General features: G+C 34.4%; 2 protein-coding genes across 4 annotated transcripts in view; one reads left to right on the top strand and one right to left on the bottom strand.

Moving 5' to 3' along the window:
• LOC131691737 (protein yippee-like) overlaps positions 1-27,945 on the bottom strand; it is a 256,645-nt gene that overhangs the window by 34,533 nt on the left and 194,167 nt on the right. The window lies entirely within an intron of this gene.
• LOC131691734 (UDP-glucosyltransferase 2-like) lies at positions 707-27,939 on the top strand. Its single transcript, XM_058978345.1, has 4 exons — positions 707-801; positions 25,288-25,582; positions 25,639-26,050; positions 26,108-27,939. Exons 2-4 carry the CDS (start codon positions 25,336-25,338, stop codon positions 26,988-26,990), a joined length of 1,542 nt encoding a protein of 513 aa, XP_058834328.1. The 5' UTR covers positions 707-801; positions 25,288-25,335; the 3' UTR covers positions 26,991-27,939.

Raw genomic sequence — 27,945 nt, forward strand, 5'->3', positions numbered from 1 at the left:
AAAGATACAAGCGCACAACGTCCGTTTAGATTACTAATCTGAAAAATCATTTTCTCGCCAACCTTCGTTTTCGATAAATACTTAGTTCACGATAATTCGAATTAAGGCTCAAGAAACTTTCGTTGAGCATATAATATATATTATATTACAGTGGAGATCCGATTTTATCAGTACCCGATTTTATAAGCCTCCGATTTTATCTACCCCCGATTTTATCAGCTTTTGACCCGATTTTATCAGCTTCATATGAAAATTGAATGGGTAGTTTTATGAGCTCTAGCAGACGAAACAAGTTGAATTCGAGTAAATCCTTTCTTGGGCATATATTTCTTATCTTAGAGATCCGAAAAATGCAAAAATAAAAATATTTTTTTTTAATTTTGTGCTGTCAGACCCCCTTAAGAGGAACTTAAAGTAAATAATCCAAAAAGGTTGCGAGGCTATATCTAAGAACCAAAGAAGAATATTTTAAGAGCTTCGGTTTATTAAAAAGACAGAAAAATATATGTCACAATTTTATCAATGTCCCTATTTTATCAGTTTAAAATTCGCCAAGGGACTAATAAAAACGGATCTTCACTGTATAAGAATTAAACACTTAATGGTATGCGTGAGAAAAATTGTGTACAGCTTTGCCCCCGGTGTATTCATATTAAACATTTATTAAACTCCAAGCTAAGAATATCAGTCGGTTTATTAGATTATTAAGTGTCAAATTAGGAAACAAAATTGTTGGTAAAGCGATTGACCAAGTGAAATGGTGCTTTTTAAAACGTGCCTATTTTTGACCCATTAAAGAAGGTAGTTTTTCGTTAATAACTCGGACTTCAATCTACAAAATACCTATGAATTGGTATCAATGCATTTGCTTAGCTCATAAGAGCAAGCATAATAACAAAAACTCAAGTCGAGTGCTCCAATTATTGCAATTCACTCTTTTATTTCCGGCAATGCGATGCAGAACTATGGCGGATTCTACTCTAATCAACGAGTTCAAATGGGTAGAGTAATAATATGAGTAGGATAAAAACTTGTTCATAACCATACATCAATTTAACTCTGTACAATACATTGAAAATTGTTTTTTCCGGATTTGACACTTGATTTTCATTTGCATCAAGTTAGTTTTCATGATTTAAATTAACCTCTGATCCATAGAGAAAGAATTGTGATTTTTAGATTTACATTTGCTGTTTAGGCCCTATGGTCAATGCATGCTCTAAATAGTACTGATTTTTGTAGGGGAATTACAGCTAAAATTGACACTGGGTAAAACCGACACCCCACAACTTTCCCTAGAAATCAAAGTTTTAATAATTTCACAATGATAGTTTATTATTAGTACGATTATGTAGAGCCTTTAAAGACAAATTAAATTTACATTACTATGTCAATTGTTCATACTCGTCTGGATGTTATATTTTGTTGGTAGATTTTAAGGTTTTAAGGGATTATACACAAATTTATGGCGAAAAAGTAAGCTATGTTCGTAATTTTCGTAAGTGTTTTGGACAAACAGTAAAAAACAGCTCGTTGGTAGCACTATCGAAGTTAAAAAAAACAAGTTGGGTTTAAAATAATATTCAAGGTTGTCGGAGTTATGGCCCATCCCCCGACGGCGTTGAACGGACGTGTACTTGAATGGATCGGTTTCCCAATAAAAAAAAAATTCTTACAAAAATCATGTTGACAAAAAATTGAGTTTCATAGTGTTCAAATTTTAAACAAAAATTCATTGCAAAGAATCAAAAACTCCATTTCCAACAAATTCGAAAAGAAATCGAATTTGTTGGAAATGAAACCGTTCAAGTACACGAGAATGTAAACACAAACAATTCAAAAAAGAAATTCCATATCAACTTTTGAATAGGGCTAATAAGATTTGTAAGCAAACTTTTGTATTGCTGATTTCTCTCAATTTGTTATGATTTCAGCACAGAAAACATTTAAAATGGAATCTACGAAGGGTAAAGATGTTGATTCATGTGTATCTTTCATGACATTCATCTCGGCAGCGGAATAATGAGCGAAATAAGTTTGTTTACAAAAATCTTATTAGACCTTTTGAATAGTTAATATTGAATTATAAAAATCGGATGAACAGTTTTTGAGATATCACGTTAACCGCAACGGTACTTCTCACAATATTTCATTCCGGGATAATTGCGTTTAAAGTTTTGTGTTAACTTCAATTGTGGAAGAACCAGTGCGCTACAAATGGCTGAAATCTAAAATCTAGTGCTCCGATTTGAATGAGATTTCACACAGATATAAGTCTTGGTTTTTCGATATTGTTGTTTATGAAAAATACGAACCTCAACAAATCAATTTTTTATCAATCATTTGATTGGATGGTTTGCTGTGGAATCTCATTGAGTTTCCCAAATTCTAAAATGAATTCTGCTTCTTTAACGTTTGCTTTTTCGATTTTACTAATTGTTACTATTCGTCATTTTAATGCTTTTGATTCTACAGTGAAGACCCGTTTTTCTCAGCCCCTTGGTGAATTTTGAGGCTGATAAAACCGGCAAGGATGATCCTCCAGTATAAAATCCGGTTAAAAATAAATAAATCGTTCGCAGGAGCATCCATATATCGTGATGTTCAAGAATAAAAGTCGGCAAAAAAACTACTTTGTTAAAATCGGATATATATATTTTTCTGGATTTTATACTGAAGCTTTTTTATCCAACTCTTACCAAGGAAAGTCCCAGTTCGATTTTTATACTTGAAGTTTATATCCGGTTTTTATATTCTAATACATTAGAAGTGGGTTTTACGAAGCATGTTCTGTCCTTGCGACTTTTATTATCGGTCGCTCAATTGAACAGCCGACAATAAAAGTCGCAAGGACAGAACATGCTTCAAGTAGTTACATATCAAATGATATGAATTTCCGTAATCGGATTCACAAAGATAATACGAATAATACTCCACACGTTGTATAGTAGCCATGTGATAATTGAGTTTGCAATGTCCGGTCAGTGCCCTGACTAGAATACTACAATTGTGTTTGGAAAAATACAGCACATACTTTCAGATTTTGAACGCAAGTTTGCAAAACTACGCCAAGGGTTGTCCTGTTCGATGCAGCCCTGCAGTAATGCAATTGCGTATCCGGATTGTCGGTTCTCTATACAGTTACAATAAAGTGTTTTATATGACAATATCTCTTTGGAGCTGTTATCATTCTGTTATCTCAATATCCCCTCGGGGGTGTTGATATGTATATCCGCTCATTGAGAAGTGCCTTTATTCCCTTGGGAGTAAAGAATACTTCCGTATTTTCTTTGTTCTCTGTGTCGTTATTTTCCTTATCTCTAACCTTACCGTTTGCCCAATCATTCCCATGAGAAAATTATGAAATGATGAAAAGACAAATCACGACAAGGAACACACATCCAATCAACATGGGGAACGTTCCATTTGAGCCAGTCGTTACTGATTCTGATTCAACGCTACTGGCGGTTAGTGGCGGCTTCAGGCTACACACAGTATTCACGATGCTAGCGGTAGTATACCTATATAGTGTACATACTAGTTATGTAATTTTGTATATTTTTGATGAGGTTCGGTATTTTTGTATCATTGTCGCCCTATAACCAGTTTATATTGAATTATTTTCGCATAGGGAAAAATATACAAATTGTCAGTGACGGATCGTTGTGTCAAACTATGTTTCGTTTACTATTAGAAGCAAGCGATATCGCGCACATTAAAATAACAAAGCCAAGTTAAAATACCACACGGCAACTTTTTCCAAACAAAAAACTTTCCCTATAACCTATTCAATCTGAATATAAAATACGACCAATCTCAACTTTTCATATACAGGTACTTATTTATTATGCAACACAAACACATCAAACGATGCACTTGTAAATATCACATCCGCTGCCACCTTATTAGATGTTTATTCTGAGGTCAAACCGATGGGATATATTAATAAACGATTTGTTTACAAAACAAACGACGGCATTTGGCTTTCGTTGTGTCTATTTTCAGATTCGGTTAATTCATTTCACTTTCTCGTGCTGACTTGGCGACTTACTTGCGTCCTTTAAAGCAGTGGCTCATTTATTGGCCTTGATATTTATACAATATAACGCTACTATACGCTGTTATTGAATATGAGTCAAAAGAGCTTGCTTTGCTTTGATTTTATAATTTTCAAATGATTGTAGGTAAGTAAACTAACCACTACGGGACCATTTGTAACACAAAAATTGGTAAAAATATAGTCTATAGACTAGTTCAGCTATATAAATGAAAATTTAGCCAATATTAAGAAAAGTTATAAAATTAATAGAATAAATTAAGGTGAGTCAGATTAAAATATTGGATGAAATGAATGACTGAACAATAATTAGTAAGATATTTTTAAAATGAAGAAACTGAATGAAATGTACGAATTGAAAAGCATTAATAAAATACATTTAATGAAATCAGTTAAATGAAATAAGTTAAGGGGGATAAGGGATTCAGCGTGGAAAAAGCATTTTTGCGATTTTTTAGAACTCTGCGTGAAGCGGATTGATCAAAACTTTTGTACATCATAATTTATTATTTTAATATCATTCTGAAATTTTTCTATGCAAAAATAACGACAAACGACTCGGTGACGAAGGAAGCTTTTGTAGAACGTCTCTGGAAAAAACATGATTTGCGGTGTTACCTCCCATTCAAAAAGTACTTAACAGATTTGTTTCAAACTTTGCAAACACATTCTATGTAAAAAATGCTAAACCCCTACGTTGAGGTTTTGAGATAATTTTTAAATTAAGGGAGTTTTTGCTTATAAAAATCCGGATATTTTTCTGAAAAATACGAAAGAAATTTTTATTTGACGATAATTTTGCATAGAAAAATTACGGAATGTTATTGAAATGATGCACAATAATATACAAAATGTTTTGATCAATTCGCTTCACGCAAAGTTTTAAAAAATTCGCAAAAAAGTGTTTTTTACACTGAAACTCTTACCCCTCCCCCTTTAAACAAATGATATGAATAAAATGTACAAAAGAATAAACTTATCAGAATAAATCCAAAGAATGAAACGAATCAAATAAACAAAAAAAGATAGTTAAATAATTAAAATGAATAAAAAGAATACGAAGCGAAATAAATGATTAAAATGATGATGATTTAAATTAACTTAACGAATAAAATGAATTAGAGAAATTTAAGAACCACTGTTTTAGAAATTTCCGAAGTATCATGAAAATTCCGTTATTTGAAGAATGGTTAATTAATATAAACTGAACTTTCTAGTGTTGAATTCTTGTTTGTTTTCACCCTTTCGTTTTCGTTCGGCGTCGTTTAAGAGTAAATGGTGTCTCCACTTTAGTGATAGACCTTAATTAGTTATGAGGAAACTAGAACGTTCAACGTTGTTTTAGAATTCACAGCTATACGAAAACAATAATTTTGCGTCAAGTGGTCAACGAACTATGGGAAGGATTAATACAAACGAGTGACTAAAAATATTTTGTTTTATATTCTTGCGTAAAAATAAACGTAGCTAAGGTTACATCTGCCTTCAAGCCCCTTAAACAGAGAAAGAATGCGATTCGGGAATGAGACAGGTGGATATTTTAATGATTTATTCACATTGAAGTGTCCGAATAGGTTGTTGATTATATTTTTGTCGATAGCATAAAACCGCGTTCAGTCGATTACAATGAAATCTTTTCCCCGTCATCCTTGAAGCTTGCAAATTGATTCATCTGAAATGCTCGTTCCAGAGATATGATTAATGAGTCCTATACAAACCAGTATCATGAAAAGGAAAAGGCTCAAACTATCAGACTAAGTATTTAAATTCCTGGAAAAGCCAGTGGCCACTGAAACTTTCCCAAAACATATAAGCTGCTCTTGCGATACGAATATTCTTGAAATTACAAGTCTTATTTTTTTGCAAATAAATATGTTTTAGCCAAATTGATCATGGAGGCTGACCAACTCTGATGAAAAAATCCGGCAACCTTTTGGTAACGAAGCGTAATCGTTCACCACGCTCAGGAAGAAGGTTCGCATAGTGTTCGGATTTTTTCGACAGCGTTGGTCAGCTAAATCATGGAAAAGATACCTTGGGGTTTCCAGTACAAAGCAGTACCATTTGTTGCTACACAGTAATGTTTCATAGCAAAATAAGTAGTCAGATCAACTATCTGTCCAATGAATAAACTCTGATTGTAATCCTCGCTAATTGACTTGTAGAATATGGAACACTCAAAGGAAACGTGTACTCCACAGCCAGACTTTTTCTCGGATCTAATTTGTGGACATTTTTGGACTGTGATCCGTTGGTTTTGATAAAAGTCCATACCAATGAAATGAATATGCATTTTCAATAAAATAAGGGGAGCCCGAGGCTAGTTGGTGGTTGGGGTAAGTTGGCGGGATCCCTTTTTCTCCGTTACTTTTATACAGCTTTAGCTGCCTCTCGTTGTGTAACCCATTATCGAATGTGTTTTTATTGAAAAACATTTTGTTGGTGATATTGTGTTTTCGAGCATAACAAGTAAATTTTCTAAATTTTAAACGCTTTCTGTTATTTAGGGTGATTTTCAATCTATTTCCCGAATGATTATATTTTTCGATAGTGTGCGAAAAGAGCTTTCAGTATCCGTATAGATATTACATCTATCTAGGAATTGAAATTATTTTTTAAATAGTTTTTTTATAAAATACACGGTTGAGAAAGTTGGCGGTGACGCACGCGGGCAAGTTGGTGGTACTATTTGCAGTGCAAAAATAGTCATCAAATATTTTTATTTTTGGAATTCGCTACAAAGCAACCCAAGTAGCACACTTTGTTGGTATGAAGTATTCTTATCTGGATGTGGAACAAAGAATTTTATTTTGAATACCTAAATCACTACCTACTGTACGACCCAAAAAGCGCACGTTGAGGTGCGATATAGAACAAGTTTTGTTTTCAATATATTCTCATGCAGTAACAATATACTCGATTAAACACTTGCCCAGGATGTTTGACAAGCAGTATTATTTACAATCCAAAAGTTGCGGAATAGAACATGTTAACACGGCAATGGCAGAAAGTTTACTACAAAAACAAATTGAACACGATTTCATAGAAACATGTTCTAGTTAAGTTTATTTTCAAATGATAGTCGAATTAAAAAAAAAAGATTTATCCCGCAATCGAATCCATATTGAAAATGTAAACTCAAGAAAATATATTTCATGTTATGCAATCAACATGGTTTCTGTAGAGGGAAAGTACTAAACGAAGTGTATATTTACTGTGAAATATGGAAATTTACTTCCAATATTTATACGCGCCTCTGAAAATAGCAGTTTTTGTAGAATTATAAAATTTATTCCAATAATTCTATTTAAACTACGCACCCGTGAATGCACCAAAATGTAAAAAACGTAATTAAATTTCTATTCCTAGCAATATCTAGCAGAAATTCATGCTAAAAATTCAATGTAGTGAATTGAAAACAATTATAAATGTTTTGATAACTTTTTTCCAATATTTTGAACATGGCCGGGGAGGCATCGGTACAAATGGCACTTGTTATGTATCACTGTAGAACATCGTAGGGACTTGACGCACTATTTTGTTTATTACTCATTATACATATAATTATCACTGCATCAATTGATTTCAATAGTTTTGCTAAGTCCTCGTGATACAAATTCATAATAAAAATCGGCTGAAAACGAACAAATATGCGCGGTTGAGCGAAACGAAATATCGTATCGAGCGATATGGTTTTCATACACAAGTTTTAGATTACTTTTGTGGAACATGAGTAGTTCTTATGTTGATTATTATGTTCTTATTAGGCATTCCATGGAACGTTTCTGATTAGCTGATATTTTTGTTTATCTCTTCTGACGTTTATCAGTGGGACTTGATCAGGTCGGCATCCGATCAAATTGAAGTTTCGAGCTAACATTAAATGAATAGGATCAACCACATTCGGTGGATATATTTTTATGTTTGCGTAATCTTGCAAAACACGGGAAAACCAGTAGAGTGAAACAAATAGGTTGTCAAACCCCTCTGTGAAATGTCCAACACCCGGTTCGGGAAAACACTGATTGTGATATCACTGTAGACCGTCATACAGACTTGCAAGAGCGATGAACTATATTATTTTGTTTATTACTTACCATACAATTGGTTACCAGTGTGGCAAATGGTATTAAAAGTTTTGCTCTATCCATGTGAGCAATGCTATGAAAAAAAACTAGGGCGACAAACGAAAAATACTCGCATTTAAGCGAAGCAAAGTTTTGAATAGAGTACTACTGTTTTAATAACAAGGTTTTGATTTCTTATGTAGAACATGTGGCTGTTCTAATGATGTTCAATATGTTCCTAGGCAGAAGTAAAATTTTCTGAGATCGCAGTAAAACATCGTTGGAACCTGAAAGAACGACACACTATTTTGTTTATTACTCGACCTTCAGCAGGGATGCCAGTTAATATTTTGTGAAATCTGGCACCGCCTATGTAAAATTCTGTGCAAATCTGTATTAAGAAAAGCGTACAAGCTAGTGGCGGCTTGTTTTAGTTTTTGCGAGAGATAAAAGTTGAGAAATGCCTATGCATTATAACAGAAAACTGGAAATTTGTGTATTAAACAGAAAACTGTGGAAGTTTCTGCAGTTTTAGAAATCAGTGCAGAATATTGAAAATCTGTACACCTGGCATCCCTAGCCTCCAGTCAATTACCAGCGATAAATGACAAATATAATAAATAAAATTGAATTGAGAAATGTAAAATATTCGCATATGAAACGAAATCTCGAATCAAGCGCAACAGTTTTCAATCACAAGTTACAGATTACTTGGTTGTAATATGTGTTCAATATATTCTTATGTAGTATCATTGAACGAAATCACTTGATCCGTAAGTTTTACAAGCAGTAAAATAAACTCATAAAAAATTTATGAATCAAATGAAAAAAATGGTACCAGCGTAACTTGTTTTTTGAAGATTATTGTGGTATCACTGTGGAACATAACATTGACATGTTTCAGATTCCTTGACAAATAGCGCAGTAGGACAAATACATGTTGTATCTTATTTGTCTGAAACAATTTGAACTTGTTAAACATAAAAACCGCATATAAGCCTTCTACAAAACATCTTTGGCTAATTTTTATTTCTACACATGTTTTAACTGCTACTTGGGAAGAAAATCTTTTTCTTGTAGGGTGAAGTGCCTATTTTCACCATACTAAGGAGGGCGCCGCACTGATTCATTAATTACTCGGCCTACAAACAATGGAATGCGTACAAATTGGCATCAACAGCTTTGCTTCGTTGTTAAGTACCAAGATAATAACATACATGCGCTGAAAACAGTGAAATTCTCGTGTTTGAGCGCACCGAAAACACGAATCGAGTGCCCCTATTGTTGTGCTACCATTTGACTCAATGCGTTAAAAAAAGATGACAGACACTGCTCTAACCAACGGCTTCAAATGGGTAGCGTGATAATAGAAACACAACAATAATGGGCTCATGACCCTATATATCGTCAAAGCAGGGGATATTTACTATTTAGTTATAGTTTCCTCATAATAAAAATATTTTGCAAAATTTCTCAGGACTACAAATATGTAAAGATTATGCTTTACATATTTGTAGTCCTGAGAAATTTTGGAAAATATTTTTATTATGAGGAAACTATATGAATTATTATGAATTGTTTTTGCGAGGTGCTCTGCACTACATTCGAATACAAAAACTATTTGTAGGGAAACAACAGACAAAATAGTTTTGTGTTCTCGATCCTGGCACATTAGCTATAACGAAGACAGAGAGAGAGAAAGAAAGCGAAAGAGAGAGAGAGAGAGAGAGAGAGAGAGAGAGAGAGAGAGCGAAAGAGAGAAAGAGAGGGTGAGAGAAGCGAGTGTTAGAGAGATAAAGATAGTGATAGAGTCGGAGAGATTGAAATTGGTAGTTCCAATTTGCACGGTTACAGTTATTTAGCGCTCGGCCCGGCATTCGGCTTCCAAACTCCAAATTTCCTCTCCCGGAAACAACCAGGTTGATGAGTATAATGCGACTTTTTTTTAGTGAAACGTCGACTCCCACTTTGACATCATAGACGCTTCCTTCGATTAAGTCACAAATTTTCCACAATCACTGCGGCAGGCCCGAGTGAATCAGTAACCATGTTGGAAATGTCTTTCTCGGTCACAGAATTTTTTACTCTTGTCAAAAACAACCAACATTGCGAGGAACTCGAAGAAAAGAAACGAGTGTAGTTTAGGGTTGGAAGTACCGGTTTTGCCGTTACCGAAATCCGGTTAAACCGTCCAAATATCCTATGCCGGAATTTCTCGAAAAATACGGTAAAATGGGATACTGGGTCTTTTTTCCCCAAAATCTCTTATAATATATCTGCTCCGTACTGAAAATCATAGGGTAAAGTGCCTATTTTCACCATACTAAGCAGGGTGCCTCACTAATTCATTAATTTCTCGGCCTACAATCAATGAAATGCTTGAAAATTGACATCAACAGCTGTGCTTCTTTGTTAAGAACGAATATAATAACACAAATACGCTGAAAACAGTGAAATTCTCGTGTTTGGGCGCAACAAAAACTCGAATCAAGTGCCCCTATTGTTGCGCTACCATTTGACTCAATGCGTTGAACAAAGATGGCAGACACTGCTCTAACCAACGGCTTCAAATGGGTATGGTGACAATAGAAACATGGCAAAAATGGGCTCGTCACCCTACATATTTTGCTGATTTTTCTAATGTGAAAAAATCTTAGAAATCGAATGGAGCCTTTGCGACCTTTGTCCGAATACGAGAAGTATAAAAATAAATTATTGTTTAATTTACTACTTATAGTGTAAAATCGTCGCTGTTGTGCTATTTTATGACAAAAGCCATTTTGGGGTAAACTGAGTTAAATATGCCACATTACTCGACTAAAAAATCTTTACCAAGTGGCGTTTTCAGAATTTTGACATTTTGCTTGGTTACTGAGATGTAGCGAGAAACGCACTGATTTTTTTTAATTTTTTGCTTCAAATAACTGAGTCCGGCGATTGGTTCAAGTTATCTTGATGTATAAGATGGTTTTATGTGTAAAACTATCTGAGGAACACAATAGCATAATCATTTTCAAAATGAAAATACACGAATTGAGAGAAAAAGCAGTTTTAGTTTTAAATTGGAAATATAGCATATTTGGCCACACTGCAATCAAAAATAAATACTTTTTCTGGATTCCCTGGCTCATTTCCTTCAAAATTCATTTTACTGATTGTTTTTAGACCAAATGTTAACCAAAAGTTAATAATTGACGCTTTTTCTATGGAAAAGTTTCCATGCACGATTATGACACGCCATACAAATTTTGTCATGACCTATGACACGTATGAGTGCGACTTTTGTTTACATTTTTAGTAAAAACTCGTAATATAGTCAACCGATCTTCGCAATGTTTAGGAGATTATTACAGAATAGATAGAAGCATCAATTGTCTTCTTTGAATTGTTTACACCATTTGTAAGTTTCAAGATATTCAATCTCAAACTTTACAAATCGTTTTTCTCGAAGTGTGCTAAATGGCGCTTGTCATAGGATAGCACAACAGCGACGAAATACGCTTAGGGAACACATGAGAAAAGTTAAATTAGTGAAAAATGCGGATAGTTGGTTTGCAGAATTAATGTCAAAAAATTGATGCTTCTGAATTTTACCGGTAACGAATCTATTGTTATTTTGTTTCTAAGAATTTTCCCCGTTCAACAAGGTACATTTTATGAAAATTTATTGAAGAATAATGCTGATAGGGGAACATGGGGCGACTTGACCAAGCGCGAGGTACAACAATTATAAATAACGTGTTCTATTTGGTTCTTAAAAAATTGTTGAATATATTTCTATACTTGTTTCGATCCCAGCATGTAATTTTGGTAAGTTTGGAGTAAAAAATCCTTTCCTCATAGGAAACTTTTCGTAATTCACGAATTTGCGTTACATGATGTAATTTATCAATGTAATGTAATGGATGTAGTTTAGCAAACTTTGTATGGACATATCTCCTAGAGCAACAATTTTTTTTGTATTGAACTTATATACTGTGTTATTCCTTATATCGTAATGAAATTAATCTACATTAATCGGAATATTGGAATAGTTATTTATAAAATTAACCCGAAATATTTAATGCAAGAACTAATGTTGGGGAGACTTGACCAAGATTTATGGGGAAACTCACACGTGTCATCGGTTGATGATAAAATTTGTATGGCGTGTCATAATCGTGCATGGAAAATTTTTCATAGAAAAAAATTATCAATAATTTACTTTTATTCATATCTTTGGCTTCATTTAGTCCATAAACAATCGGTGAGATGCATTTTGAAGGAAATAAGGGAATCTAGAAAAAGTGATTATTTTTGGTTACAGCGTTGTCAAATATGCTATATTTCCAGGTTAAACTACATTTGCTCGCAATTCGTGTATTTTTGTTTTGAAAATGATTATGCCGTTGTGTTTTCAGATACCTTACACATCAAGATAATTTGAGCCAATCCCTAGACACAGTCATTTGAAGCAAAAAATTAAAAATTTCTCAGCACGTTTCTCGCTACATCTCAGTAACTAAGCAGAATGACAAAATTCTGCAAACGCCACTTTGTAGAGATTTTTTAGACAAGTGATGTGGCATGTCTCACTCAGTTTACCCCAAAATGGCGTTTGTCATAAGATAGCACAACAGCGACGATAATTCTCTTGGTTAAGCCTCTCCACACCTTGGTCAAGTCTCCCCGCGATGGGGAGACTTGACCAGAAAAAACAATCGCAGAAAAACTATTATTACTTTTGAAAAAGTCTCTTCTTGTTCCCCTACGAGAAAACCATAAAATGTAATATGAATGACAAAAGTCCCTATAACATCTCGCATTCGGACAAACGTCGTAAAGGTACCGTTCGATTTCTAAGATATTTTACATGAAACAAACTGCAAAATGTGCATGATTTACATCACGGAGCTGAAAAATTATTAAAACTAGGGGTTTTGGGGACAAAATGACCCAGTATCCCATTTTCCCGTATTTTTCGAGAAACGAAAATATTTTAATTTTTATACAAAGGATATTTCCTTTAAAAGGAGGTATGAACTGCAATTTTCAGAGTGCTACTTAAAAAGTTATAGCAATTAATATATTTTTCCTCCATATTTTCCCATAGTACCAATTTCGAACATTTCAAGCGAAGTGGGCGGGGATCTAAAATTGTCCAAATGATGTGAAATTTGTCGTCTGACCTTACTATGACATTTGTCGCAATATGAGAATTCAAAAATGAATGATTTTTTTGCAATGCCCTCTAATGTACATAGTATTATCAATATTAATTACATTCGTACCTTCATTTGATTCAAATTTCATTGAAACATTTTATTAAATTCGTCGTTATAAGCCACGTCTACATTATTATTATTTCATGATATAATTTGGTTCACCATTTCGATTGATCATACCAAAGTATATACCCAAAGTGTTGTAACATTACAGGTGCAACAAACTAATCATGAAGTCTGATCTAGAATGTTAATTTCGTATTATCACTTCCACAACAATGCTTGAAAAATTGGATACAATAACCATCGACGACGAAATTTAATGATCGATTCAATTGAAGAACTGGGGTAATTCGACACCGGTGGCACACTTTGCTCGACTATCTTAGGTCGCCAGAAGAACGTTGGACTGTAAATTAAAAAAAAAAACTAGCCCTCGAGTGTGGGCTGCCCAAACGTCCAACATTCATAGTATTCTTTTCGACTCAGAGTAAAACAAACGGCTCACGCCACCACCATAATAACACCTCAATATAATACGAAACATTGCGGATATAAATTTGCTTTGATCAACGTTTTCGAAGACAGACGAAGAAAGAAAACTGAATTGCCACAGAAGAAGGAAACAACCATAAATAATATAGTTTAATGTAGATTATAAAATTAAAAATTCAAATTTCTTTAGAAACTTATTTTAACAACTTGTGAAATCTGAAGAAGGTACCGTTAATTAAAGCATTTCTTTGCAACCTCATCTGTTCTTCGTTGTAGTCGCTCAAAAGAAATTATCCGATTCCAAGGTTTGTTCCTTCTATCTTTCAGTATGTACATGGTGGCGCAGCATATAGATACAGCCGGAACAGTAAGATATTTTTTTGCATTTTTGTGGGAATGTCTCCAAACACAGTTAAATCACCGGTCATAAAGAATTTCGACCGATTTCTTGTTTTTGTACGTTTTCTTTAAGAACATAGTTTGCTAACCAGTGCATTTAAAAAGCAAATACGCTACAGCAATAAAAACGATACTAAGATCGGTTTCAACTTCAATACCCTTGGTGTCAAAAGAGGGTAATATACAATGTTATGTATGTACCCTCAAAACATGGAAAAATCGCCTTCGCACGAGTTTAATGAACGGTCAAGCAAATCGAAAAAAAAAAGATTGTTTACAATCATAATTAAACATAAAAGACATGACAATTTTCTTTGCAAATTCTTACGCAGTTTGAAAAATTTCAAAGGGGTTGAATTTTGTGTTGCAAATCATGAATTGAAATATTGATGGGAGCAAAAACATATTTTTTCTTCTTTTTTCGCTTCCGACAGCATAAAGTATCAGCACAGATAGAAATTAGCTGTCTTCTACAAAGTTGTAGAACAGGCATTTTGCAGTAATTCTTCCGAATATCTCAATGCTCTATCTCTCTTCTATGAAAAGTTAGTGTTGGCGCCCACTACGCAGTAACAGGTGGAACTAAAATTTTTTAACCAAAACATAACTCGCATAATTTACTATAATTCTTCGGAACATACTATAGAGCTAAACCTAACCGTTATTTCAGAAAAATGTATAATTCGTAGGAATCGAGTACTGATACATAACCATGCACTGCTAGGCCCCATGCAAAACTGTCTTAGACTTCACTTCGTTAAAAGTTTAATAACTTTTTAGCAAAGCCGGATTGACTAGCAGTCATTAACAAAGTTGTAGACAATTGAATTATCTTTCTTATTTTCACTTACAGTGATAATACGATGCATACAGTGCCACCTAGTGGTTAAAAAGCGCGCTAGTAGGTTTACTCCGTGTAAATTCTCGAAAAATCCCATACATACTTCAAGCACGTTGCACAGAGGAGTAACTAGAACAAATTCTTGGCCAATAACCAAAAATTTTTTTTTTCGTTTTTTTATTTAGTTAATTTTTTTTAAGATACCTAAAAGCGTACTTCATATTGTGGAAAAATAAAGAGTATGCCAAAAAATGCTAAAGAATTTTTGCATGGATGCAAAATGGTGATATTTTAAGGGTTTTTAATCATTTTTTTATTATATATCCAGCAAAATCGCTTTCAAATGATGATGACTGTATTAAATAAGACAATATTATAACAAACGTAATTGAACACAACTATTTGTACAACCTCAGCTTAAAAATAACCGAAAATAGTAGTGTTGCTACGTATTGGACCAGCTTTAAAAAGACCTTTTTTAAACAATTTATTCCAAATTTGAATGATAAAAAAGTTACATTATACGGCAAGATCCGGCAAAGTTGCTGAAACAATATTACAAAACAAGATTCCGGCTATCCAAAAAACATGCAATCTCTTCCGATCTTTTACGATCCACAAATTCCAAACGATTTCAAAATATTGATATTTTTACTAATTTGTGGTTCGCCAAAATGCTGCGGGGTCACATACTATATTTGGCTAAATTAATCTTTATGAATATGTGCACAGATATCCCTTTTCTTCTTTCTTTTCCACTGACCAACTGTTCATGCAGAGGAAAAACAAATGTATTCACAAATATCATCTCGACAATACTAGTATTCGGAAGGATCAAGAAAACTGACCCCTGCACTGGTAGGTGAATAGATGCCAAATAGGCCCAAAAACCAGTTATTTTCTATTTTTAGTTCATATTAAGGCATAATAACAGCAATAGCCGCAATAAATAGTTTTGGCCAGGATTCGACCCCAGTTACTCCTCTGTGCGTTGGTCCGGTAGCTAGACTTGTTCGATTTGCTTCAAATTTGGTGTAAGTACTCCTGGTAGGACTAGAAATCAAGTCAGCGGTGGGCCGATTGAGTTTTCAAAAATTCATTATTTTTCTGGGCAGTCTAACATTCACACTACGAATTAAAACATGTTTAAGGCTATCTCGATGACATTGTTCTTGTTGCTAATTATTATAACGTGTTTTAACTCTGTAGTGTTAACGTTACATATTGAATAAGGATGAAAGATGGGCAAGTTATGATTTGATCCACGTTAAAATGAGAACTAATATCTGTGGAACTAACTTAAACTGAGAAGTGACAGTACATACAGAGCAGTTAGCATAAACGGCTGATTGTATCTTAGGATAAATTAATACAAGATGTATAAATATGATAGAAATCATTTGCAAATTGCTAAGAATATTGACTGTGCTGTTGTTCACTTACGGTTTTTACAATATTACCTGCAAAAGAAAAAAAAGAGTGTTAGATTCATCACTACAATGAAAAGTATATATTTCTCAGAAAATAGTAAGACATTCTGACTGTCTACACATATTCGTGGATGCGCCATTCTGAAACATTAATTTTGACAGATGAATCTCATTCTGCCGTTTTTCTTGCCTTCCTCAAAACAATAAACATTATAATGGAAAACGTGATTAAAGAAACAAATTAAATAAAAGAAACAGGCAAGTGTTTTGGAAAGCTTGAGGCTCCTAATTTTATGGAATGATTTTTGTTTGGATGAAAACACAGATATTTTCAAGACAATCACCTCTTTTATGCTAAATGAGCGTACGTGGTTATTGGGACCGCCAATTTTATCAACTCGCTCTGGAATACGCCCAAAAAAAGGTACTTCCGGAATTATCGACATTTGTTTTTTGTTGGAGAAGAACCACAGCGACCAGTATTTAGAATTATTGTGCTAAACAAAAATATTAACATACAGGTATACCTCGATAGTACGTACCCTCGTTAGTACGTACCCTCGATAATACGTACTCTCGATAGTACGTACATTTTGCCTCGATAGTACGTACACCTACCAACAATTTCTTTTTTCGTTTGATTTTGTAAATTTCAACAAAATGCGACACATTTTATTGAAGTTTCACGGGTTTCATGTTACTTCTGCATACTTTTGAGAGGTTATGTCAAGGGTTCTGTGTTACTCAGAGTAGCTCTGCAAACTCCAGCAAAGTATTCCAAAGTTGAAGTAAACCATAAATGCATCATGAAATTCTACCTAGTATGAAAATCCTACAAGCTTTAAAGACGTTCTAAAAGTATCTTGAAAGTCTTATAATTTTTTGGGAGCTTGCTAACTTACAAGAAAATCCTTAGAACTTCAGACAATTTGTACGAAATTCCTATCATTCATGGTTTTTTGTCAAACATTAGAGAATCTCAATGAGCTTTAAGGATGACAATTGGCCGGTTGTATAAAATTAGGAAATTACTTCAAACTTCAGAGAATTTTCATGCACTCAAACATTTTATATAAACAGCAGAGTGTTCACGATATTCACTCATCTTTTCCAAACTCGGGGTAATTCCGCGAACTTCAAAAAATTCTACAATATTTATCGAAATCATTAGAACTTCTGAAAAATTTATAAAATTTTAAGAATATTTAGAGTATCTCAAAAAAAATTCAAACATCAAGGGGTGTCTTCAAGTTTTACAATATTATTTCAAACAAATAAATTACTGCGAACCACAAGTAAATTCCTGAAACTCACAGTTAAATTCACAAAATTAGGAAAATTTCACCAAAAACTTTTGCATGCTTTATGTACGGTATGTCTCACAAGTATCAGAGAAGTATTACTAACTTCGAAGTAAACGGTAAAATTTAGAGAATTTTTCTGAAGACCAAAACTGATTTTAGTAATTTTAAAGGTATACTATCTAGAGCAATGATAAAACGATTTTTGTTAATTGATATTCAAATATTATGCACATAAAGTGTGAGTGCTGAATTCATTACATTATAGGAGATACAATGTTTTGAATGGAATGGGTGAGATTCGGATCAAGTACGCCTAGCGGATTTGACGGAGACTCATATGACTCACAGATCTGGACATACGCAGCTAAACGAGCCTTTTTTCCTCCATACTTCTTCAACATATTGGCGTGGCTCAAGGATCAAGGTATGACAGGGAACTATGCTTCATATATCTTTAAGCTCATATGTTGTCATAAAATATATTTAAATATCCGTTTTGCGACCAAAAAATTAAGGAACGCAATATGTAATCCTGTTCGGAGAAGAACTGTTAATGACATCGCGCTCAAGAAAATGCTACCAAATTCAAAGAATGTATCAGTAACTCTCGGATATCCTACAATATTCAGAGGCATTTTATTGCTTTCGGTTCTTTATTACAAATTCAGAATATTTTACGCCAACTGTATGAGTTCGAGGAAATGCTTTTACATGCCATTTTCAACCATTCTGGTTGTAGCAGACCATTCTTCTAAAATCAAGTACACAGTGATAGAACAATTTATCACTAATATGGGGATAAATTTAGTGATAAATCTTATTTTTGTAAGTTTTCATTCAATATTAATCATAAAAAGTAACATTTCTAAAATTATTTTTGTGATTCGATAGTACGTACACTAAACAAAGCTAAGGTGTACGTACTATCGAGGTATACCTGTAATAACATATTATATTAACAATCGACATTGCACTATGGTCCCAAAGCTGTATTTAGGAAGACAAAACTGTTTGCGCCAAAACCGTTGGTTTTAGATATATAGTATCTTCGGCAAACTTTGTTAGTATTTTCTTGCCGATATTTTTATATTAGTTGAATTAGGGTGGTCCTTGTGGTCAGGGTGTTCAAAGTATCAACTTCTTAGATATGTAAAATTCAGCTAAATAATATTCTACAAAGTTATAAATCAGTCAAATTGAAGCAACTTTTCTAAAGAAACTATGTGGCTATCACTAATGGTTCATATGCTATGTTTTTTGCAATATTTAAGGTGGGGTGGCTCTTTAAAAATTGGTTTTCTATTAATATCTTTTTATGTGTTAATTTCTCGCTAATATTTTGTTCTAGAAGTTTTTAGAACTTTAGTAAATCCACATTTTTGCCGAAGCAATGAAGTTTCTATCTCTTTTGTTTGCATAGTTACAGGCGATTTTCAAGACAAAAATGGTTTTTTTCAAAGCTATATATCTTCCAACATTGCAAATGGATTTTCAATCTTTTAATTTCATTTGAAAGATCGGAACTTTTGTAGTTTTTAGTGAAAAAACTGCGGGAGCGTTATTTCTGTAAAATAAAAAATTGATTTTTGAAAATGGTGTATTTTTCAACAAAAATCGTTCATAACTTTTCAAATAGACGAGATAATAACTTTGTTACTTCAGCAAAAATCTTCGCCATGAAAAGTTCTAAAAGTGCTGCAAACAAAGTATTTACGATAAATAAATGTATGAAGTGACAAATGAAAAATAGTTATTTTAAGAGGTCACGTTTTCATCGCTCAATCTCTTATGGTAAGATCAACTGAGAAATAGTCAATGTGTGTTATAATGAAAATCTATTGAATATATGACACTGTTTGAAAACACAACATTTTACCGTACAACTACATGTTAGCATGAATTCACAATAGTGTTAATAGCGTACTATAGTAAACTCTAAATAAAAGTTATCTATTACGAGGCCAATAAAGCAAGTACCGTCATCATGCATTATATAGATGCTAGGGAATTATGCTTTATGAGTTATTTTACCAGTTCGCGGTTAGCGATTTTCAGACCTCTTACTTTTATTGCTTTTGAAGTAACAAAAATTGAGAATCTTTCCTTGACTTAACCACAGCCGTCATTATAGTAGATAATTAATTTATACTTTCAAACATTGCATAAATGTTGGAAAAGCATACAATAATTTCCGCTGCTATGAATAACAAACTAGTTTAAAGATTTTATTTTAAGATAACAAGATGTGAACTAAAACATTTTCTTTCTAGCACTCGTTTTGAGCACTAGTCCAAACCAAAAAGGATTTATTTATGTGAGCATAGATAACTTTTATTGGCCGATTTAGAATTAACGATAGTTTGCAGCTAACACTACTGTAAATCCACTGTACTACTTAGATGTACGGTAGATTGTTCTTTCAAAAACGTTTACAAACCCAATAGAATTGCCATGACATTCGGTATTATCACACTCAATGACTATTTCTCAGTTGATTTTTCTATAAGAGATTGAACGTTGAAAACGTGACCCCTTAATATCATTATTTCTCATTTGACACCTCATAGATTGATTTATCGTAAATAGTTTGTTTGCAGCACTTTTAGAACTTTGTATGGCGAATATTTTTGCTGAAGAAACAAAGTTATTATATCGTCTATTTCAAAAGTAATAAACGATTTTTGTTAAAAAATACGCCATTTCAAAAATTAATTATTTATTTTATAGAAATAACGCTCCCGCAGTTTTTTCACCAAAACCTACAAAAGTTCCGATCTTTCAAATGAAATTAAAAGGTTATATATCTAAAACCAACGGTTTAGGCGCAAACAGTTTTGTCTTCCTAAATACAGCTTTGGGACCATAGTGCATTGGTTAATATATTCTAAGAATCTTTGATTTGCCATCAGTGATCTGGGCCTGCGAATCTAAGTAATTTAATGTTCATTTCAATAGAATTTTATCCTTTGAGATATTACGATCGTACCGGTTTATATGAGAAATTCCTATGTGACCTCAATAACATTCCTGTAACTGCGGAACCAGAAGTCAGAGCTGTATTGCTGTATCTTTCATTTGAAATTGTAAAAAGTTTGTTAAAATCGGTTAAAAATACGCTGGAGAATAGATGTGGTACTAACTTAGGAATTGGCGAGTTCTCCAGGGACATAAAGAGACGTTGTAGTTATCAATGTGGTCAAAGGTACTTTAGTTGGTCATATGTGAACTAGGCCTGCTATTCCAAGTAGTGTTGAACCCATTTGCATATGAAGTCGGTGTTAGGTCAGACCGGACTAAGTGACAGTGCATTGATTTCGAAAAAACGCGTTTAAAGTTTGAATCGCAGCATCCTTTACATTATAATTGGAAAATAATTTTTACCATGATTCTTGTTTATTGTTTCATATTTCAAATCTGGTAAAAGTGGAATGTAGATGAAGAAATTCCCGACCATGTATTACATCATTCAGACATCATAGTTACCAGTTCAAATAGGAAGTCGAATCAAATAAAAATTTAACAGCAACCTAGGGTTCATTTGAAACTAAGTTTGTGTAAATTGGTCCAGCCATCTCTGAAAACATAAATTGACATTATTTGAAACACACATACATACACACACATACAATTTGCGATCTCATCGAACTGAATCAGTATATGACACTACGGCGCGCCGCGGCGCCTCGGCTGAAAAATCGTTTTTCGGATTTCTATCCAAAATATTTATTTAAATAACATCAAATCTCGACGTTTCATGCATTTTAAAAACATTTGGCATAAAAAATATGAAATCGATTTCTCTTATTTCATGTAGTCCCCCCTTTGAAATAAGATTGTGTTCCGGCTTATATGGGAATTTCATATATGACCGGGCGATTCAGTCTATATTTCTAAAAACATATAAACGATCCTTTTCATTTGAGACTGATTTTGTGATAATCGGCCCCAACATATCCGCGAAACTGATGTGTTTGATAATATTTAAGGAAAGCTGTTTTTGCCTGGGACTGCCGGAGCCTCCAATGTGGCTAACGAGGATTCGAAAGGGGAAGGGGTGTAGAAGAAGGTTGATCGGAGGTACTACCAACCGCATGTTCCACTTTCCATTTGATACTTCCATTTGATTTGATTTTTGTGAAAATCGATTCAGTCATCACCAAATAACCGATATGACTTTAAACCTGAAATATGCTCGAGGCCCGGGACTTCCGGAATTGTCGATACAGCACCAATAACTTCAATGAATTGGAATTCTTTAATTGGTCAAGTAATTTAATGTCCCTTTCAGTAGATGTTGAACCTGTGAGGTATTACGATTGTAACGGTTTATATGGGAAATTCCTGAGTGACCTTACTAACCATCCAATAACTCCGGAACCAAAAGTCAAATCTGAATAAAATTCAATAGCAGAAGCGTTATATCTGTCATTTGAAATCAAGTTTGTAAAAAATCGGTCAAGAATTCGCTGAAAAACAGATGGGACATTAACTTAACTCCTCGAGGGCATCAAGAACCGTCATAGTGGTCAAAGCTCTGGTGATACAGTCTCGTAAATCTATGTAATATTGCATACATTTTAGTATGTATTGCATCATTTGATCATCACGGTGTTACCCGTTTATATGGGAATTTGCTGTGTACCGCACTCTTCAACCTGTAGTTCTGGAACCGAAATTCCGATGAACAAAAAATTCAATAGCAGTCGATAGGAAAGTTGTACCTTTCATTTAAGACTGAGTCCGTGCAAATCGTGGCTGATGGCTGTAATCAGTGAGAAACAGAAGTGACATTATTTGCCACATTTTTTGTTGGAAACGAACCACTGCGACTAGTATTTAGATTTATTGTGGTACACACACATACACACATACATACACACACTGGTGCAAGAGCACAATTCCCTCCGAAGTAATACCTAACGGTAGTCCCGGAGGAAGAGGATACGGAGACACAGGGATTGAGGTTTGTCAGTAGGCTTGCTGGAGAAAGAACTGCAATAAGTATCCAACAGTGCCACGGCCAAGTCGGTAGTGGTCTCTTGTACCGATTGCCTAACCTTTCTATATGAAAAAGACAAAAATATCGACCGATACAAAGATGACAAAACACAAATTTCGAAAAAACTCACATAGGGTGATGAGCCCATTTTCGCCATGTTTCTATTATCGCCCTACCCATTTGAAGCCGCTGGTTAGAGCAGTGTCTGCCATCTTTGTTCAACGCATTGAGTCAAATGGTAGCACAACAATAGGGGCTTTCGATTCGAGTTTTCGTTGAGCTCAAACACGAGAATTTCACTGGTTTCAGTACTTTTGTGTTATTATATTGGTTCTTAACAACGACCTAAAGCTGTTGATGTCAATTTTCACGCATTCGATTGATTGTAGGCCGAGAAATTAATAAATTAGTGAGGCACCCTGCTTAGTATAGTGAAAATAGGCACTTTACCCTACATGTTTATTTCTTCGTTTGAACGGGATATTATGCAATTTAAGACATTTTCTGACTTAAAATCTATGCACTTTGAAACTAAGCGCTGCATTTCTAATCAGAATTTGATTGAGTGTTATTTAAAATATTTTTTTAACATTTCATAAAACCCATTTTCAGCAGAAATCGTGCGGTGCATACATTTTGTATTAGTTTTGCAGGATCTTTAATCATAATTTGACGGTATATTTAAAAAACATGTCTCGCGTTATGCTATATTTCACCCTAAGGAGGAAAATTTGGTAGAAACCAAAATTTCTCACTAGAATGAAAATTTTGTTGGTAAAAACCAGTCTTTGTACAGGAGGGCACAAATCCTTATTTCATACTATGTTGCGTTTCGGCTTCGCCTCATCAGAAACCGACACTAACTTATTGTCGGAATAGATTAGCGCCGGCTTGACGCAAACCCCTAAAACTAAAACACACTATGTGTTTCAATCGAACGACTGATCAAACGTGATGTCCCGCTCGAGCAGAAGTTCTGTTTATGCCGATGAGACACAGTGAAGCCGAAACTTGTCTTGGCTTAGCAGGCCTATGCGAAAGCACTATGCTATATTTCACCCTAAGGAGGAAAATTTGGTAAAAACCAAAATTTCTCACTCGAGTGAAAAAAGTTAGTGTCGGTTTCTGATGAGGCGAAGCCGAAACGCAACATAGTATGAAATAAGGATTTGTGCCCTCCTGTACAAAGACTGGTTTTTATTAACAAAATTTTCACCCTAGTGAGAAATATATTGATAAAAATATATTGATAATTGTCGGAATTATAGCTTTTTCCCCGAAACCCTTTTTTATTTAAGAGGTTTGCGGTGATCACGATTGAAGAGCAATAGATAAACTAAAATCCCAAAACTTCCTCATACCTTAACTACTAGTTGAGTAAATAATATTTTTTCCTGCATTCCTAAAAATCGCTGTTCTAGGCTCTAAAAATTTTATTAAAAAATTCGCATCCTCAAAACAAAAATTTATGCATAAAAAAGAATCATTAAGGTACGAGATTTCGATTAATTGAAAAAAAATATTAAGAAAATCGGTTAAGTGGTTTTTCGACAATCGTGATCACGGAAAAACAATTTTTGAAAAAGAACATTTCGAGAAAATCGATTTTAATTTCAAGTTACCACTGTTCTTGGTTGACGAAGCGCGCTTGGAAGCGCTGTAACAATCGATCTATTTCTCGGATCTTTATATAAATTTGGGAAAATATTCTCAGGGAGTTGTACTTTCAGTTAAAGCAACACAAAAAAAATTTTTTTTTGAAAAATAAAAGGGTATGCAACCCCCCAAGATATTAACAGTTAAGTTCACTGCACGATAAAATTATAAAATGTATTCCTCAAACTATTTTAGAGAATATAATGAAATTTTTATACACTTATAGAATTAGGGCACCATAAGGCCCCATGCAAAACTGACTCAGACACCACTTCGTTAAAAGATTAATAACCTTTTTCAACAAAGCCAGATTGACTAGCAGTCTTCGACAAAGTTGTAGACAATTAAATTATCTTTCTTATCTTCACTTACAGTGATAATACGATGTATATAGTACCACCTAGTGGCAAAAACGCGAGCTAGTGGGTCCAGTAGCTAGACTTGTCCGATTTGCTTCAAATTTGGAGCAAATACTCCTGGTGGGACAAGAAATCGACTCAGGGGTGGGCGGATAGGGGTCGTTCTTTTCTTGTTACTCTAATGGAGATCTTATTCTAGTCTCACAAGCTTTTGTATATAATTTTTAAGACTCTAAAGCACATTTAAGGCCAATAAAAAATTTCGATTTATTTAAAATTCTGCGGCGGTCTGAATTTTTTTCATGCAACTGCGAACACTGATTTATTGAATTGATAATACAATAATGTATTGGTAAATACTATTCATTGCAAGTCATTGTACAGAATACAAAAACTCAAATTCATCGTCATTATCACAAACCATACAGACCAAATGATAAGTGTTCTTCGCTTCCTCAATATTGACTGGCGTTTAGTATTTCTCTAGCTACCGGTTAATTCGGAAACGATAACCAAGCGACGATATGCGCCAATTAGAGCAAGTGTTTTTTTCGGTACTGCTGGTAATGGTGTGTTGCCAAGCAGTAAGTGGCTACAGAATTCTTAGTATTATCGGTAGCCCAAGCCGATCCCACGTGATAGTGCAGGAGGCGCTGGCGAAAGAACTGGCTCGTCGAGGTCATCAAGTAACTATGGTCAGTCCTTTTCCTTCAGAACATCCAGTGGATAATTATCGAGAGATTACGGTGCCAATTTCTGACTGGGGAAAAAGTATGAAGTTTTTAATGAATTCAATGCGATATTTTGTAGTATTTTTTAAAACACAGGTACAATGGCATTATTCTTAAAAGACCAGTCACGTTTTGCAAGTTTCATCAATTTCCCAACCATGTGTAAGATATTCATGGATTCGTCGAACGACACCATCAATGACCCAGAAGTTCGTCGAGTAATCCTGAAGGAAAAGTTTGATCTTTTGATTGTTGGGATAATGGGTGACTTTATACTAGGAGTCGGACAGTTGATCGGAGCACCTACCATGGTTGTTTGTCCCAACGCTGCAATGGGAGTAGTTAACGATATGTTTGGAAATCCCTATCCAATTTCTGCAGTACCGAATGCGATGCTAGGAATTGCTAGCCCTATGAATTTTACTAACCGAATAAAAAATCTTTTTAGCTATATTCTTGAGCTTGTTTTCGGATGGTACATAAAATCGGTTTCGGAACGCTATTATAAGTAATTGTAGGTAGTAATTGCACGATCTTAATATTTTAACTTAACATATCATTGTAGCTCAAACTTTCCACGTGATAAGTTTCCGGCTTACGATGTGGCGCGGAAGAATGTATCGTTAGTCCTAATCAATCAACATTTCACCAAAGCATCGCCGCGTCCTTATGTTCAATCAATGGTGGAAATTGGTGGACTTCAGATCAAACCAACGCCAGATCCACTTCCTGGAGATCTTCAGCAATGGATGGACGGCGCAGAAGATGGTATTATTTTCTTCAGTCTGGGAACCAACATACAAAGCTCGTCGATGCCCAGCGAAAAACTGAACGCCGTGCTGAATACATTTAGAGAACTGAAGCAAAGAATCGTATGGAAATGGGACTCGCATGATATGCCGGATAAGCCTCCGAATGTTTTGTTGCGAAAGTGGCTTCCTCAGGATGACATATTGGCACATAAAAATGTGCGACTCTTTATTACTCACGGTGGACTGGGAGGAGTAGCGGAAGCTCAGTATCATGGTGTTCCGCTGGTAGGCATACCGATTTTCGGTGATCAGAAAGGCAACTTAGAAAAAGTAAAAAGGGAAGGGTGGGCTGTTATAGTAGAATTCGCAGAATTAACCGAAGATACTCTCACTCGAGCAGTAAATGAAGTTTTGAACAACGCCAGCTACAGAGAGACCGTGAAGAGCCTGGCAGACTTGTACCGGGACCGACCAATGTCACCCATGGACACCGCAGTATTTTGGACAGAATACGTTATACGACATAAAGGAGCAAAGCATATGCGATACCCAGGCGTTGACCTAAATTTTTGGCAGCGTCACTTACTTGATGTAATAGCAGTTCTAGGAGCTGGCGTGTTCGTTGTAGTCAAACTTATTTCCTATACTTATCAACTGTGTCGAAGAAAAGTTCTTTCGAAAATTAAATTAAATTAAATTAAATTGATTGAACATTGCTGAGCTTCACGCATTGCAAAGTGTAGACGAAACAGGAAGATAATACATAAACATATGCGCTATTATCCTAAAATAAACACTCGAAAAAATGTAAAGAAAATGCCATGAATTCTGGATCAATCATCATCCCTCTGCTTCGTTGAAAAAACACTGTATCTCTTACAATATTTGGAATAAAACGCTCAAATTTTGCAGAGATATTCTCTGAAGGCCTATCGTGAATAAATGGTAGGATGGTAAGTGGTAGGAAACTAATAAAATGCCTATTGAACACGATATGGCACAAAGTGGCATCGATTTCACTCTTGATTCTCTTACTGATATTGAAATTCGAGGTGAGAAATGGTGAGAATATAAATAAATATCACTTTATAATACAACCATACTTGAGAAATATTGTACAATACATTCATATTCATTGAAATATGCGATAATTTGTGATTTTCGAATATTCATACCAATGAATTTAGCAGATACTTTACAACTAGACAATAGCTAATACTGGTTCTCAGATACACGAAAGAAAATATCCTGACTTTTTGACGAGAATTTTTCGCTCTTATTTTATACTAACTCTGACGACTCATGCATGTAGTAAGTTAAATAAATTAATCAAATAAAGCTGCCAAATTGTATAGTAACTATCCAGGAAGCCAGTAATGTTGGATTAGAGGCTATAGCACGAGTTTTGATTTTTCGGTTTTGGACAGTTTTCTGGCTCAAATAGTCCTCTGTGTAGTGTATCTTCAAATTATGAACAAGAATCATAACAAAAACCATACATGCCCAGGGAATAACCACAGCCACTCAACCAAATATTCGAATGTAATGCTATGTATATTTTTGGCTCAAACTGGTTTTCTGGAAACACAAATAGTGTCATGAATTCGAGGTTTATTATTCATAATCTCACGGTTTTCGTAAATTGTTCAGT

The sequence above is a fragment of the Topomyia yanbarensis genome, chromosome 3 (assembly GCF_030247195.1).
Source record: "Topomyia yanbarensis strain Yona2022 chromosome 3, ASM3024719v1, whole genome shotgun sequence".
NCBI classification, from domain to species: Eukaryota; Metazoa; Arthropoda; class Insecta; order Diptera; family Culicidae; genus Topomyia; species Topomyia yanbarensis.

Excerpts from the sequence above, each read along its gene's own strand:
- LOC131691734 (XM_058978345.1), top strand. The coding sequence starts at position 25,336 with ATGCGCCAATTAGAGCAAGTGTTTTTTTCGGTACTGCTGGTAATGGTG. Across the intron at positions 25,583-25,638 it reads AATTTCTGACTGGGGAAAAA|GTACAATGGCATTATTCTTA; the intron begins GTATGAAGTTTT and ends TTTAAAACACAG. Across the intron at positions 26,051-26,107 it reads GTTTCGGAACGCTATTATAA|CTCAAACTTTCCACGTGATA; the intron begins GTAATTGTAGGT and ends ATATCATTGTAG.